Source organism: Trichosurus vulpecula, chromosome 5 (assembly GCF_011100635.1).
Source record: "Trichosurus vulpecula isolate mTriVul1 chromosome 5, mTriVul1.pri, whole genome shotgun sequence".
NCBI classification, from domain to species: domain Eukaryota; kingdom Metazoa; phylum Chordata; class Mammalia; order Diprotodontia; family Phalangeridae; genus Trichosurus; species Trichosurus vulpecula.
Genome location: NC_050577.1, coordinates 57018474 through 57035716, shown reverse-complemented (window position 1 = coordinate 57035716; position 17243 = coordinate 57018474). Strand labels below are relative to the sequence as shown.

The window sequence follows — 17243 nt, the reverse complement described above, 5'->3', positions numbered from 1 at the left end:
CCACTCCCCTCCCATCCCCTTTTCCCTTTCTTTCTTGTAGGTCAAGATAAATTTCTACGCCCCATTGCCTGTGTATCTTATTTTCTAGATGCATGCAAAAACTTTTTTTGTTTTTGTTTTTGAACATCTGTTTTTGAAACTTTGAGTTCCAAATTCTCTCCCCTCTTCCCTTCCCACCCACCCTCCCTAAGAAGTCAAGCAATTCAACATAGGCCACATGTGTATCATTATATATAACCCTTCCACAATACTCATGTTGTGAAAGACTCACTATATTTTGCTCCTTCCTAATCTATCCCCCTTTATTGAATTTTCTCCCTTGACCCTGTCCCCTTTCTAAAGTGTTTGTTTTTGATTACCTCCACCCCCATCTGCCCTCCCTTCTATCATTCCCCCCCCTTTTTTTAATCTTCTTCTTCCTCCTTTTTTCCTGTGGGGTAAGTTATCCAATTGAGTATGTATGGTATTCCCTCCTCAGGTCAAATCTGATGAGAGTAAGATTCACTCATTCCCCCTCACCTGCCTTCTCTTCCCTTCCTACAGAACTGCTTTTTCTTGCCACTTTTATGCGAGATAATTTACCCCATTCTATCTCTTCCTATCTCCCTCTCTCAATATATTCATCTCTCATCCCTTAATTTGATTTTATTTCTTTTAGATATATTCCTCTCTCGTCCCTTAATTTGATTTTATTTCTTTTAGATATCTTCCCTTCATCTTCAACTCACCCTGTGCCCGCTCTCTCTCTCTCTCTGTATATATACACATACATATATATATATATATACACACTCACATATACATATATGTACATAAACATATATATATGTATATATATATATGAGAATATTCCCTTCAGCTACCCTAATACTGAGGTCTCATGAATCTTACACATCATCTTTCCATGTAGGAATGTAAACAAAACAGTTCAACTTTAGTAAGTCCCTTGCATTTCTTTTTCTTGATTACCTCTTCATGCTTCTCTTGATTCTTGTGTTTCAAAGTCGAATTTTCTATTCAGCTCTGGTCTTTTCACTGAGAAAGCTTGAAAGTCCTCTATTTTATTGAAAGTCCATATTTTGCCTTGGAACATGATACTCAGTTTTGCTGGGTAGGTGATTCTTGGTTTTAATCCTAGCTCCATTGACCTCCAGAATATCGTATTCCAAGCCCTTTGATCTCTTAATGTAGAAGCTGTTGGGTCTTGGTTTATTTTGATTGTGTTTCCACAATACTCAAATTGTTTCTTTCTGGCTGCTTGCAGTATTTTCTCCTTGATCTGGGAGCTCTGGAATTTGGCGACAATATTCCTAGGAGATTTCTTTTTGGGATCTATTTGAGGAGGCGATCGATGGATTCTTTCAATTTCTGTTTTGCTCTGTGGCTCTAGAATATCAGGGCAGTTCTCCTTGATGATTTCTTGAAAGATGATATCTAGGCTCTTTTTTTGATCATGGCTTTCAAGTAGTCCAATAATTTTTAAATTATCTCTCCTGGATCTATTTTCCAGGTCAGTGGTTTTTCTAATGAGATATTTTACATTGTCTTCCATTTTTTCATTCCTTTGGTTCTGTTTTATAATATCTTGATTTCTCATCAAGTCACTAGCTTCCACTTGCTCTAATCTCATTTTTAAAGTAGTATTTTCTTCAGTGGTCTTTTGGACCCCCTTTTCCATTTGCCTAATTCTGCCTTTCAAGGCATTCTTCTCCTCATTGGCTTTTTGGAGTTCTTTTGCCATTTGAGTTAGTCTATTTTTTAAGGTGTTGTTTTCTTCAGTGTATTTTTCAGCATTTTTTTTGGGTCTCCTTTAGTAAGTTATTGACTTGTTTTTCATGGTTTTCTCGCATCCTTCTCATTTCTCTTCCCAATTTTTCCTCTACTTCTCTAACTTGCTTTTCCAAATCCTTTTTGAGCTCTTCCATGGCCTGAGACCAGTTCATGTTTTTCTTGGTGGCTTTTGTTGTAGGCCCTTTGACTTTGTTGACTTCTTCTGGCTGTATGTTTTGGTCTTCTTTGTCACCAAAGAAAGATTCCAGAGTCTGAGACTGAATGTGGGTGCATTTTCGCTGCCTGGCCATATTGCCAACCAACTAACTTGACCCTTGAGTTTTTCAGTGGGGTATGACTACTTGTAGACTAAAGAGTTCTATATTCCAAGCTTGGGGGGATGCGCCAGTTCTGCCACAACAGCACTCCTCCTTCCCCAAGAACCCCCAACCCAGACTGGACTTAGATCTTCAGCAGGCTGTACACTCCTGCTCTGATCTGCCACTTAATTCCTCCCACCTGGTGGGCCTGGGGACAGAAGCAACTGCAGTTGTAGTTCTGTAGCTGCCCCACCTCCGCTGCCCCCAGGGTGGTAGCCAAACCTCGAACTCTTTCCACTCCCGCAGCTTTTCCCACTAACCTTCTCTGTTGTCTTTGGTGTTTGTGGGTTGAGAAGTCTGGTAACTGCTGCAGCTCACTGATTCAGGGCACTAGGGCACGCTCCACCCAGCTCCTAGTATGGTTGGTCCGCACCGCCCACACTGGGCTCTGCTCCGCTCTGCTCCCAGTTCCGTGTGGGGTAGACCTCACCCAGAGACCATCCAGGCTTTCCTGGGCTGGATCCCTGCTTCCCTCTGCTGTTTTGTGGGTTCTGCAGTTCTAGAATCGGTTCAGAGCCATTTTTATAGGTTTTTGGAGGGACTTGGCGGAGAGCTCATGCTGGTCCCTACTTTTCAGCCACCATCTTGGCTCCACCCCATGTGACCTATTCTTGATGAAACCATTCTATATTTTTTTGATAACTGTTACCTTTTAAGTTGTTCATTAACCATCCCCTTAATAATTAATTTTAGAATTTAGCCACAAATCAAACTCAAGCTTTTTGACTAGTAATTTGCAGTCTCCGTTATCTTTCCTTTAAAAAAAAAATCAAGACAATATCTAACTTAACCTGGCTCACACAGCTAGAAGTGTCTGGAGAAAGATTTCATCTCAGGTCTTTCCTTACTCTAAGAACAGTACTCAACCCAATGTGCCACCTACCTTTACCATGTTTCATTAGAAAATAGAAGTATAGCACAGACCTGCTTGGAATTTCATAATATTAAACTTTTCAGATAACAAAGCTGATTCAAAATCTGGGTTGTGTGTTTAAAGAGTTTTGCCCTCCATATTTTCTATAACTATACCCTGGCAGCATTGAGTTCTATCAGAACCAGAAAGAACTGAAACAAAGATGAGATTAATCTTTTTTCTCCATCAATAAAGTAGCAGTACTTGTTGCTATCCCTTAGTAGGCAGGCTACCAGGCAAACATCCCAACCCAAAAAGGTGCCAGATTCTTTCCTGGCACCTTCAATGAGGCAAGAAAAGGAAGTCCTTGGGAGGATTACTTGTCAATGGATAGAGAGAAATGGGGACTTTTCCAATCATTTCATGTAGTTTCTGAAAATGTTCTATTTATCTAAAAGTTTCAGACTGGCAACTTTTGAGATGTGGAAAGTCTAAGCTTTTTGTTGACGATGGTACCTGTGATTTAAGTGCTCTGGTTACATGAGAATCAACTTAACTGGTGTTAAGTGTTACTACACTTTAGTATGAAGTAGCACCCGAGATACTCTTTTACTATCAAATGTGTGTGGATTATATATATTAAGATCCCTACATATAAAACATAAGAACATACCAACCTTGCCTGTACCCAAAGAACTTGAAACTTTTAGTTCCCCTTGAGCTAAGCATTTTCAAGGTGATGAAATGAGTTATGAACATGGAAACAGAAGACCTGGGTTCAAATGTCAGCTCTGACTCTACCACTTTGGACAAATTGACTAAATCTCCTTATCCGTAAAATAAAGAGGTTGGCCTCAAGTGTGTTACCTTTATTGTTTCTCTCTGATATGTACAGATATTTAAACACACATATCCATGTGTTTTTGTATGTATACATATACACACACACATATATATACACATACATGTATGTATATATATGTGTATATGTGTATATATGTATATATATTCTTTGTATTTGTATCCCTAGTGCCAAGCACAGTATCTAACACATAGTAAGTGTTTAATAAATTAACCTCTGTCTGCCTCAGCTTTATCATCCATAAAAGGGGAATAATAACACCAACTAGCTCCCAGGGTTGTTGTGAGGTTAAGATAAAATGATATTGGCACAGTGTTTTGAAAACCTTAAAATATTATGTTAATGCCGGTTGTTATTATATATAAATATGAATATACATTTTATACAATATTCTGTGTACGCATGAGATATATACATATGTGTGTATACATAGAGATTCATTTGCTCTCAATCTTTGTTCTTTTCAGTAGGTAGCTGTTTACATAATTCTAATATCATTAACTTTCAGCATTATCAGATTTTTCCTTGTTTTGTCTTTTCAACCAAGTGTTCCCACAGCTCTATTTTCACATGCTGCGGCAAAGGAGAAAGGTGCTTCATGGAGAGGTGATTGTGGAAAAAGATGATTGAATGTCCCTATGAGGAAGGTGCTTTTTCAGAATAAGGATTTTTACAGAAACTCTTTGATCCTCATCATCATCCATGTTTAATAACAAGAATAAACCTTGAAATACCCTGGATTGTATTATTTCCTAAATGTTAACTGAAGACTTCATATTTACCATTTTTTTTACCTCAGGTTATGCCATGTTCTTTTAAAGGCAGTAAGTTCTATGGAAATATCAACCATAAAATGTTAAATGGATTTTTATTATTAAATATCTAATAGGTATCAGGAGTCATTAAGAGTTAATGTGATAAGCATAAAATAGGAATGTTACTTAAAAAAATTCCTCAATAATATTAGTAATGTGTTTTCCTTGAAAAAATGCATAGTCTTTTAAAATCAATGTTAACAAATTAGTTTAGTGACTTAATATTATAGGAGTGGGAATGAGTACCATTCAGGTGACATTTGTTAGCTCAAGTAAATGCAAGATGATAAATTTCTTTAATAATGTATTGATATTTGTCTAATTTGATTTGTCCAGCTATGAAATAAAGTATATGATCTGTGGTGGTGCAGGAGGGACATGTGCTGTTTTTATAGCAGAACTTTTTTGTGGGTCTCAGGAAGTCCTGGATGAAGATTACCAATTATCAATGAAGATTTGCTAGTATTTTGACACTTTTAGTCTTAGAAAGTTGTCAGGGTACTGAGAAGTTAATTGACGAATCCAGGGCTTCCTGGCTGTGAGGAGGACTCTGTCCTCTAAAATTATAAAGTTAGCAAAAATGACAAGTGGTCACTGAATTGCTTATACTGAGGGGTTTAATATAAGTGCAGGGCCAGGCATTTGTGTGCTTTAGGCGAGGTTTGACACTTTGGGTCCCCCTGAATTTGAAAATTGTGCCCACTGGATGTTTCTGTCCACTGGAGATTTTAAGTCTTGGCTTTAACTCATGTGACTTGAAGGATCACAAAAGAAATGCCTACCTGCCAGGCAACATGGAACTCTCTGCAATTAAAAAATATGTGTCTTTTAAATATGATATTGATATTGATAAGTGCCTCCCCTTTGTCCCCACTCACCTTTCATTGCCAAGCTGCTGCCTACCCTGCACCTAGTCTATTCTATCTCTAATTCTGGCTTTAGGTGTATGTGATCTTTAACAATGTGTTCAACCTGTTGATATCAGTTTCTAAGAAGAATATTTAAGTTTATTTGGATACCTACCCTTACCCCCAAAGTTAGCTTAGTACTTTTTACTTGTCTGATATTTTTTTCTCCTGTTTCTCAGGAGTCAAAGGAGTTAGAAAAAATAAAAATAAGTACATACTTCCACAATACAACCTTGTTATAATTCTATTATCAGTCTCTATACCATAGTACCCCTTTTAAGGAAAAAAAAAGTGCTTAATAACAAGGTTCTTTGCATACATAACTAAACCCTCTTTAAGAAAGACCTTTCCCGTCTTATCCCAAATTCTTCTCTGTATAAATAGTTGTAATTTACATGTCTATTAGATAAATTTTTTAAAATTTATTTTAATTTTTAAGATGACCTTCCTAAGTTTTTGGTTGTTATTAATTTCTTCTCATAATAAAGTGATTTGGGCAACTGTTTGACCTACTTTAGAGAGATTATCATATGATGGGGGGGAACCCTTAGAGTCATGGATTAAAGTTTGGCTTTCAACATACTGTATTGTTTACATTTACAGTCAATAGATATAATCTTATTTTTCAAAATTATTTGTTTCATTTTATAGATCGTCTTTCGAAATTCTTTAATGTAGTAGGGATGTTGGTATTTCAGAAGCTTTTTTTTTGCCAATTATTCTCTTTTAAAACAAGTTGGTGATCAAAGGTGCTATCATTTCACTTATTAAACTATTTTAATGTTTTATACAGCTGAATGTCCTAATGTGTGATGTTATTGGGTTACTTATTTACAAGATATATATGCATATTATATGCATAAAGACTTCTGGTCAATTTTTTTAATCCTGAGAAAATCTACATTGTACATAATAGATATTTGCAGTTTCATATACAACCCTCTTATGTCCTACTATTTACATGGAAATGCTAATTTTACTTCATGTTTAAGGTCAGATTTAAAAAAAAAAAAGAAACTCGTAGTTCAGTCGGATAAACATTTATTAAGCATCTACTATGTGCCAGGCACTGTGTTTAGCACTAAAGATACAAATAAGAAAAAGAAAGGCAGTCCCTGCCCTAAAGGAATTTATAATCCAATGAGGGGAGACTATACACAGAAGGAAACTGGAAAGAAAGGGGGTGGGGGTGGGGCATGATGTTCTCTAGAGTCAAAACCTAGGAGAGCTACTGATGGAAAGTGGAGAATTACCTGGAAAGTTTAGACCCCCACCGTCTTTTGGGAGAGTTGAGCGCTCTGCCGTCCAGCCCTCCAATTAGAGGGGAGAAGCCAGAGGGAGTTAAATATCAGAAAACTGAGTCAAACAGCATGATGATGAGATTTCATCCTAGGTGGGCCTTGGTGTTCCATGGAGGCCAAACCACGGCAGAAATTTTCAGCAGAAAGTTTTCCCACAATTATTATAGGATTATTATATTATATAATATGTTATTATAGGATAACAAACTTGAAAATATGTTCTATTTGATATCTTAAAATAAGAAAAGCATTTTAAATCACAACCTTAACAATTTTTAATAGTTCGACTTGTAATCTGTTTTCTGAAATATTTAGGCAGCTGTCATTGAAAAAAACTGTGATTTATATCAAAAAATTTTTAAACCAAAAGATATTTTGTCATATTCCATTATCATAATGACCATATACTTAAGTTTTAGAGAATTGTTCTGTTTGCCCTATTTCTGATATTTTAAATTTATAGCTCTATTCTTCCATATTATAGGCTTGAGTCCTCCTCTTCTCATCATCACTGGCCCTGGGAGATTGGTACTTCTCTCAGAGTTCTAGAGGACCCTGGGGAAGGGGGTGTAGTTTTTAGTATTAAAACTCATGAGCTCCCACTGGTTTTTCTCATTGATATCAATTGGTAACACATATTTACCCAGTGTTAGTTAGGTTTTAGAAACAAGTATTTACTAAAGATATCTGGCAAGAACAATTTGTATAGGGGCAGCTAGGTGTCGCAGTGAGTAAAGTACCAGCCCTGGAATCTGGAGGACCTGAGTTCAAATTTGACCTCAGACCCTTGACACACACTTACCAGCTGTGTGACCTTGGGCAAGTCACTTAACCCCAATTGCCCTGCCTTCCCCCCTCAAAAAAAGAGGGAAAAAAAGAACAATTGGTCTTAAAGCATCCCTCCCAACTGGGGACATAATCTCCCATATGTATGCTGCAAGTCCAGCGGAAAGTGTGCTCAAAGTTAAAGTCTATGATGTGGCAAAGGGGGATAACTTATAGCCCCTGGAAGTCATCTTCTCCCCTTTGTAGGGGCTTCATGAAGTTCCCCTTAGATATGGCACAGCATTCTCCTAGGTGCTTGGTAGAGTCCTGAAGCCACCTTGCCCCAGGGAACTTAATTTATCTTCAGTGTCTACTGCATACACTACCATCAGTGCCAGTGTGCTTAGATGCAATGAGAAGTCCAAAATCTGACATTTTGAAGGTCACAAGGTCACCCTCTCTGGTCAAGAAGTGGGAAAGAATAGATAAAAGTCCTTTTCTCCAGGTGATTCCTTCTCATGGTCTTAGATGGACTTCCTTATCCTCTTGGCTGGCCAGACAAGAGAATGACACTTTTCAACAGGTTTGCCATTTTTTACAAGACCCATAGAATACAATTTTGTTAATCTAGATACTCATATGCATGCCATTTCATTCCAATGACTTTCATTCTTTCCAAAATGATCAGAAACTTCTTGCATGTATTCTAAATCCCTTGATTGCTTGATTAAGTCATTGGGGGTGTTCTTATAGATAAAGGTATCAGGGGTACATGGGGTATTCAACGAGGACTACTAGCACTTCTGGTATGAGGGTTTCCTGAGCCCGTTTCAAGGTTGCTCATCCACTTCTGGTGTCAACTTGGTACTCAACTCTCACCTGTGGCTCCAAGAAACTACACCATATGCAGTGACCCAGTAAACTATCTCAGCAGATGGGCTAATCCAGGTTGAGGCATCAAACCTGTTGTTTAGTTAAGGGGATGTTTACCCCAAGCATGTGGAGACTTCCCTCAGTGGAATGGACAGATGTGAATGATTTATTCCAACAGCCATGAAGGGAGCAGATCCCCCTTATTAAGAGGATTTGTTTTGTGAAGTTTGGATTCAGTCAAAATCCTTATTAAAGGAATTTGTTCTATGAAGTTTGGATTCAGTCAAAGGGCCGCACTTGAGGATCTAGAGGGCCACATAGGGCCTCAAGGCTGCAGGTTCCCCACCCCCAAGCTAGGCAAATGTGAGCTATTATATAAATAGCCTAATGTTACTATCTCAAATGATATGCAAAAAATTCTGTTTTTTCTTTTCATGTGGTCCAAGTTGATATTCACATAGTGATATCTCTGACTATGTGAATTTTTTAAAGAAACCTGCAAAAATAAATATTAAAAAAGATTTTGATCACCATCCCACACATATGTTTTCCAGATATGACATCTGCCTTTGTCCATTACAGCAGCTTTGGGATTTAAAGGCCTATATAATATGTGAAGCAACACACCTTTATGATGGTGTTTTTAACTCACACAGAGGAATGCCCAAAGATTAAAATGAAATGTTTGGGGTAGTGGGAGTCAGGAAGAGCACAAGTAAGGATACCAATAGGCAAATCAGAAAACTTCAATTATTATGGTTTTCTGGCTATGGAAGGGAGAGCAAGAGGAGGTCAGCAATGGTCTTGTGAGAGGCTACCATTGGACATGACACATCTGCATTGTGACAAACTCTCATCTCCTCCTGATGTAAGATGTACATAGGTCCTTGGTCTTCTCCACATCAGGGCAGTTTTCTGATTCAGGTTAAAAAACATGAATTTTATGGGAAGGGGGTATGTTTGGGGCTGGGCTTACCCAGACCATTCTCCTAATTGTTTAGATTCAATATTGAAACAATAGAAGACACTCCTGGGTTGTGGAGTAGTTAACAAAACGAGATGGACTTAGCTATAGTAGGAAAGGACATTCAGCAAAGATAGGCATGGAGGACATTTGAGTTGATTCACTTTAATGAAGTTCTGTTGCCAGAATTACCTATCACAATCCACCAACCAAGCCTCGGTGATAAGAGAATGATGTCAACAGTTTAAAACTTCAGTTCCTGGAGTCAACCAAGTTTCAACCAAAGTCTATTAAAGAAAAAAACTAGACTAATTTGAAAGGGAGAAGGAAGGAGAGGGTAGAATTATTGTTCCTATCACAGCACCCTATTCAGGATCAAATTCATCTGAAGAATTTTTCATTTCTGATGTCAGAAGTAGGCAGATATTAAGGGAAGGCCCTAAGTAGGGAAGTTTCTAATAGAAGTTTTCAGACAGAGAAGGGTACAAGTATTAGGCATGATGAGAGGGCCAGATCCAGAGCAGAGACAGCCAGAGGCAAGTGTTCAAAAAAAGGCAAAAAGGAGAAAAACCAGAGAAGATTTTCAGGCTAACCCCTCGACAGGCTGGCTGTGCCTCAAATCAGCTAATACACAATTGGATTAATACTCTCTTCCCATGGCAGTAGGGAAGAGTTCAATTTAATTATACAGATAAATACTACCATCAGAATGACTCTTACCACACAAATATTGTGTTCTTGGGGCAATGAGTTCAAAGACTAGCTGAGACAGTCTGAGTCAGCATAGAGAGAAGGAAAGGGGAAAAATATCTTTAGGGAAAGTGGTTTTGGGGTACTCTAATTCATCTCTTTATTCCTCTGTAATTGATCCATTTTAACAGAGAAACTTAACTACAAAAGGGCCTTTTATCTGAAAAATAAAATGACCTCATAGAGGGTGCTTCTTACTGTCTAATTGTCACCCAGACAGTTAAAGATTTCCTTAGATTTACGTAAGTGAGGGTAGTCTTCTTTCCCTAAATCCTGTGTTGAACTGGGGTAAAATTTAAGAAAATCAACCCACAAAGTATGTCTCTACACTAAGTGGCATAGAAAACAGACTTCTGGTCAACTAAGTAGGAACTCCCCCTTCTAAGGAAGGAAAACATGGAGAAAGCTTCAGAAAAGTCCAGCTATCAACTCTAGGAGGCCACTTTTCTAATCTAGCTCAGTGTTCTTACATAACCACAGTGCCCAATTCTTGTGCTACATAGAAGCTATTCATTCACAGTAGTCCATTAACCACCTCTCCCTGTGAGTTGCTGATTCATTAACGTGCCCACCACATTTTCAACAGCTTGGTATTATAATTCTAAAAGTTCACTAGAATAGAAGTGTTCAATCCAAAATGAAAACAGAACCAGAAACAAACTCTGAAACAATATCATATAGTTGGTTAACTATTTCCATTTTTGCATCAATATTAGCAAGTATTCCACTGTCTGGCAGCAGTAGACAAGTAAAAGAAGGCTTTGCGACAGTGATTCAAGGCTAACAATGCACTTTCAACACTCTTCCCAGACATCTTAGCTACTGGACCCTCAAATGCAGAATAGGCAGACCACCAAATGTTTGTATGGCCCTGTCTTGCCAAATCTCTTTTCTAAGGTGAGTGGACATCCTCCTGCTTCAGCTAGTCTCTCACCTTCTACTCAAAGTACCATAGCATTATGGATTTAGAGCTGGAAGGGAATCTGGAGGTCATCAATCTAACCCCTTAATTTTACAGATGAAGAAACTAAGGCACCAAGAGGTTAAGTCACTTAGGGTCACATTTTGTGACTAATTTTACATTCTCCATTCTTTTCCAGTTCTATTTTCATGTTCAGCATCTTTTGCTGGCCAAGTCTGCACTACAAAATTCTAGCAGCCTAACTAAGAAATATTCCAAACTCTAGCATTTATAGTTTTTTCCCCCATTTAAACACACAAATGTCAGAGCAAATCATGGTAGTCTTTTGAGAATAGGTTGCCAGCTCTTCAGAAACTCTCATGATTTAGATTTCAACTGAGGCTACATCAAACTTACCTTAAAGGACTCTATGCTCCAAAAGTCATAGTTAGGTTTTTCAAATGAATGCCAACTTCTGCTTTTGACCTCCCCCCTCCCCATTATGTGTACCCTCCTCCCTCCCCCATGCACCATCCATGCTCAGGACAGATCATTACATCAACATTACTTTTGATTCTAAGACTCAGGTTAGACTGAGGATCATTTCCCTGACTGTCATTCCATGTTCCCTCCATACTGATGGACCCCCTTCCATCTACCCTCTATCCTTCCACTATGATTGTGTAACTCCATTCTAGTGTGGAGAAATTGCCTTTCGTGTTATATCTCCTCTCTTTGTTTTTTAAATTGCTTTCTAACCTGGCCCCAACCTATCTTTCTTACCTAATTTATGCATTATTCTCCTCCCTGAACTTGATGATCCAACCAAACTGACCTTCTTGCTGTTCCTCACACATGACTCTGCATGTCCTGCCTCCACACCTTTGCATTGACTGTCTTCTATGCATGGCATGCACTTCCTTCTCAATCCTATCTTTTAGACTCTCTGGTTTCCTTCTGAACTCTGCATAAGTGTTATCTTCTACAATTCAGAAGTTCTTCATCATCGTGTGTGTGTGTGTGTGTGTGTGTGTGTGTGTGTGTGTGTGTGCATGCCATGTACCTCTTTGGCAATGTGATGAAGCCAATAGAGACCCCTTCTCAGAATATTGCTTTTAAGGGCATAAAGTAAAATACATAGGGTTGCAAAGGAAACCAGTTATATTAAAAAGCAGTTATCAACATTTTTTTAAAAAAGTATTTCATGGACCCCAGATTCATGATCCCTGAATCTACAGGAAATCTTCCCTAATCTGTACTTACCTCCCCCCGCCATGGCTTAAACAAAATAAATAAAATCTGACTCAGTATGGTTGTTGAGTACTTATTTGCCAGTGGCTTTGGATACGTTGTGACAGAAATGATTAATAGCCCAAATCCTGAATAAAAGTAATATAAACTGGAATTTTAAATCATTTATATACTCGAAAACATCTGTATCTCTAATCCCTTTCCTGAGCTCTATGATCACATCACGATCTACCCACAAGAGGGCGCTGGTGCCACAGATAGAGTGCTTAAGCTGGAGTCAGAACACCTGGGCTGAAAGCCTACTTTCGTCATTTACTACCTGCATGAGGTGGGGCAAATTACTAAAGCTCCCCAAGGGTCTCTGAGCCTTGATTTCCTCATCTTTAAAAAGAAGAGGCAGGACTAGGTCAAAGTGAGTGTTAGCATCCCCTTTGAGTGTTTCTCTAACCAGAAGAAAACGTGATTGGGAAATATTAAACAAAATAAATCAAAATAAAACATTGATAATATTACATTTGAAAATGAAGTCAATATGCTGCCCACAGGAATCTTGATGTAGGGAATGGTGGCCCCTGTTTCCGTTTGAATTTAACATCTCTGGACTAGCTAACCATCGAAGGTACCTTTTCCAGATCTAAATCTTTGATTCTATAGCCTCCAACTGGTTAGCCCATTGGATATCCCATAGATACTCAAGCTCAGCATGTCAAAACATCCCTCCTAACCAACCCTTCTTCTAAACTGCCCTATTTCTTTTGAAAGGCTTTTGAGCTCTTTTTCTTTTTGAGGGCTTCACCAACTTTCCAGTCATCCAAGTTCACAACCACAGTTTCATATATGATTCTTTCTTCTCCCTCATTTCCCTCTGCCATATTGAATCAGTTGCCAAGTCTTGTAAATGCAACCTCACAGCATATCCTCCACCCTTCCCTTCTTTCTACTTACATGGCCAGCACCCTTGTCACTTTTTGTCTGGACTATTACAATAGACCCTTCTCACCCTCCTCCCAAATCCCTCTACCCCCCTTTCTCTCTCTCTCTCCCTCTCTCATTTATATAGCACTTTAAGGTTTGCAAAATACCTTCCAAATATCCCAGTTTCTCCTCACAGCCCTGGGAGGTAGGTGCTATTATTATCAGCATTTTACAGATGAAGAAAGCGAGACAGACAAAGGTTAGGTGATTTGCCCAGGGTCACACAGTTAATAAGTGTCTGAGGCTAGATTTGAACTAAAGTCTTCCTGTCTCCACATCCTATATTCCATCCAGCTGCCAAAATAATCTTCCTAAAACACAAACTGATTCTATTTCTCTCTTCCTCATGACCCTTAATTGGCTCTCAGTTATGATAAAACCTCCTCAGTTTGGCAGTTAAAGACCCATACAATCTGATTCTAGTCCAAAGGTTCTTAACCTGGGGACTTGTACTTTTTATGATAGATAGATAGATAGATAGACAGACAGACAGACAGACAGATAGATAGATAGATAGATAGATAGATGGATGGATGGATGGATGGATGAGAGAGAAAACTACATTTCAGTATTATTAGTTTCCTATATACCCTATGTGTTTTATGCATTTAAAAATATTATTTTGAGAAGGGGTACACAGGCTTCATTCAACTGTCAAAGAGGTCCAGAACCCTGGCTCTAGCCTTACTTTCCAGCCTTATTTCCTACAATCTGTGTTCCAGACAATCAGGCATACCTGCTGTTCCCTGAAGCCAGCATTCCCTTACACCCTAATGCCTTTGGCTGGCTTAATCCATGCCTGAAATCCTCTCCTTTTTATCTTTGCCTTTTAGAATGCCCAGCTTCCTTCAGCGCTCCTATGGAAAGCCTTTCCAGCTCTGCTTGCTAGTATTCACCCTCTCTTCAAGTAGTTATGAATATATTTATCGGTTTATATATGGCATTACTTAAGTAAAATAAAAGTTCGTGAAGGACAGGAAATCCATGAGAACTGCTGAGATGACTGAAGGAAGAAAAATTCATGCCTAATGGTCATATCATGAATGCTGATCCCGCAAAGAAGACTAAAAAGCATCAGTCCAATGCAGATTGAAGGAGACCTACAGCAGAGCAGTGTCATGGAAACATAGAAAGGAGGGAGTAACTTGAAGGAGGGATGGTCAAAAGCACCAAATGCTATAGAGATGTCAAGAAGGACGAGCAGTGAGAAAGGTATAGGATTAAGCAAGAAAGAAATCATTGGTAACCCTGGAGAAAGCAGCTTCCAGAGGTAATAGGTTCTGAAGCCACATTCCAAGAGGCTGAGGAGTGAAAGGGAGTTGCATTGTTAACCAGCATTTATTGAGGTTTCAGATACTGTGAGAGAAGAAGAACATGGAAAGGTAAGGTTAATTACATGGAGATTTTTTTTAGGGTTGAGTAAATCTGGAAATGTTTGTAAGCATTGGGAAGGAGCCAATGGATATGGAGAGCTTGAATACGAGAAAAGCTGGCAGGGGGGTGATTTGGAGATTGAAGAGGCAAACTCTCGGAAGGGATGGGATCAAGGGCACAAGTAGAGAAAGTTTCCTTCATAGTATGAAGAACACTTCTTATTTAGGGACTGGAGCAAAGCAGGAGAAGATGAGAAATAATAGTAAAGGATTTGAGGAATAGAATTTAGGACAGATTGCCTCTATTTTCCCAGCAAAGTCATTGGCAAAGTCCTCTGATAAAAGGGAATGTGAAGGTGGTACTATAGAGTAGTGGTGTTAAACTCAGACAGAAATGGTAAGGGTTGGTGAAAAATAAATGAGTGGGTCCTAGTGTCCTGAAAGAATTCACTTGGACAGTGGGCCTTGCTCCACATGGGAGAGACAGAGAAATTAGGCAGGTTATCTGTCTGGTCTAAATACGGCTTGATGGGATAGTGGGAAGGGGAGCAGGAGAAGGGGAGGAGGAGTAATCTCCGCTCTGGAATGCCTGGGATATCAGGTAGTCAGGAGGTGTCTGTCATACAGATAAGCAAGGAGAATAGGAAAGGGGGAAGGGCTGCTCTGGGATGTCACATAGTTCGGGGCACTTTGTGAAAGCACACAGTTAAGTCAACAGTGGGGGGCTTCAATGCATACTCTTCTTTGATCACTTTTCTGGCTGGTTGCATCCTGCATCTTATCTCATATCTCACATCCTACATCCTGCTTGCTCCATCTGCCTTGAGCACTCCTTTCTACCTCATCAGGGTGACATTGACTTAGAAAACTACAAATTAACATTATCTATGTTGTATTGTATTTTGATTTATTTTGTTAAACATTTTCCAGTTATATTTTGATCTAGTTCAGGCAGTAGGTGGGTTTGTCACCTCTGCTGTAGATGATCTCAGAGACTAGACCAGACTTGACTTGACTTGAATGTAATAGAAGTATGACCCCTTTGGAGAATGCAGTTGTCAATTTTGGAGAAGTAAAAAGATTTCCTTATGATAGGGAGGGCAATTGAGACTAGATGATTGACCTAACAATTCTTGTCATAATGTTTGTCATAATAATGATTTTTTTAATAACAAGAGTTGACCTTAACTTTTTAACATAAAGATGGTTAAGACTATGGGCAAGTTGTGTCCATTCCTGTCACAAGGATGCACATAATAGAGAGTAAGAGTAATTTAATCTGAATGACTTTTAATTTCACCATAAATTTGTGAAAATAGGGTTATAGATAAAGTAGTATGTGCAAAACCTTGTCGTCTTGAATAGAGCTAACTGAACTTACATTAAAATATGAATTAATCTTAAGCATTGAAGAAATGGCGCAATTAACCAAGAACACCTACATTAAGTGTACTGGACTGGAAAAGATTACTTTTTCAAAGAATTTCTACTGGGGAATGTCATAATTATGGAACACTATTGAATATTAGTCGAGTGGCAAATAGAGCTTTTTCTAAGCTTAAATTTTATTTTTAACTTATTTATATATTTGATTTAACTAATCAACTCAACTCAATTCCAAGTAAATTCATAGATGATCTTGGATATAGAAATTGAACCTATAACATCCATAACATATAGGAGATAAGGGATTTTTTTTTGGAAACTAAAAGTGAAATTTAAGAAGTTAATAGATGTGTGGATGAAAAAGTTGGTAGTCTTTTCATCACGTACATTTGGATGTTAATTATGAAAGATAATGACACACTAGAACAACTCTCCAGAAGCATAACCAGGATGGTGAGAGCCATTGAAAACATGTCATATAACTTGATTCAAGGAACTGAGGATTTTGTCTTCCAATGAGGATAGTACTAGGATCAATAAGTGGAATTATAGGAAGACAGATTCTTGACTTAACATAAGGAAGAACATTCTAACAATTAGAGCTGTCAGAAAACAGATTGGGCTGTTGCTTGAGGTCGTGAATTTCTAGTCACCAGAAGGATACTAGTAGAGGTTAACCGAACACTTGGGGAAATATCAATAGAGGATATTCTTGCATTGGGTAGGGGGTTAGAGTAGGTTACCTTAAGGTTATTAGTTTCCCACTGTCATTTCTCAGATTCTTTGCCTTAAACAGCATGCTAAATAAAACAAAATCTTTTCTTGATAACTCAGTATCATTCTGAACACTTTTGGATCAGACCTATAATTTCATCGGGCAGCAAGGTGCCGCAGTGGATAGAATGCCAAGTTTGGAGTCAGGAATTCTCATCTTCCTGATGAATATGGCCTCAGACTTACTGTGTCACCCTGAGCAAGTCATTTAACCCTGTTTGCCTCAGTTTCTGCATCTGTAAAATGAGCTGGAGAAGGAAATGATAAACCCCTCCAGTATTTCTGTCAAGAAAACCCCAAATGGGATCACAAAGAGTCAAACAGGACTGAAAAATGATGGAA

General features: G+C 38.5%; 1 protein-coding gene across 1 annotated transcript in view; it reads left to right on the top strand.

Moving 5' to 3' along the window:
• HACD1 (3-hydroxyacyl-CoA dehydratase 1) overlaps nt 1–6380 on the top strand; it is a 36543-nt gene extending 30163 nt beyond the window's left edge. Inside the window, exon 7 of the mRNA XM_036761859.1 lies at nt 4413–6380. Coding sequence (XP_036617754.1) covers nt 4413–4495 — 83 coding nt within the window. The 3' untranslated portion in view covers nt 4496–6380. The remainder of the gene's footprint in view (nt 1–4412) is intronic.
• Nucleotides 6381–17243: the final 10863 nt, after the last annotated feature.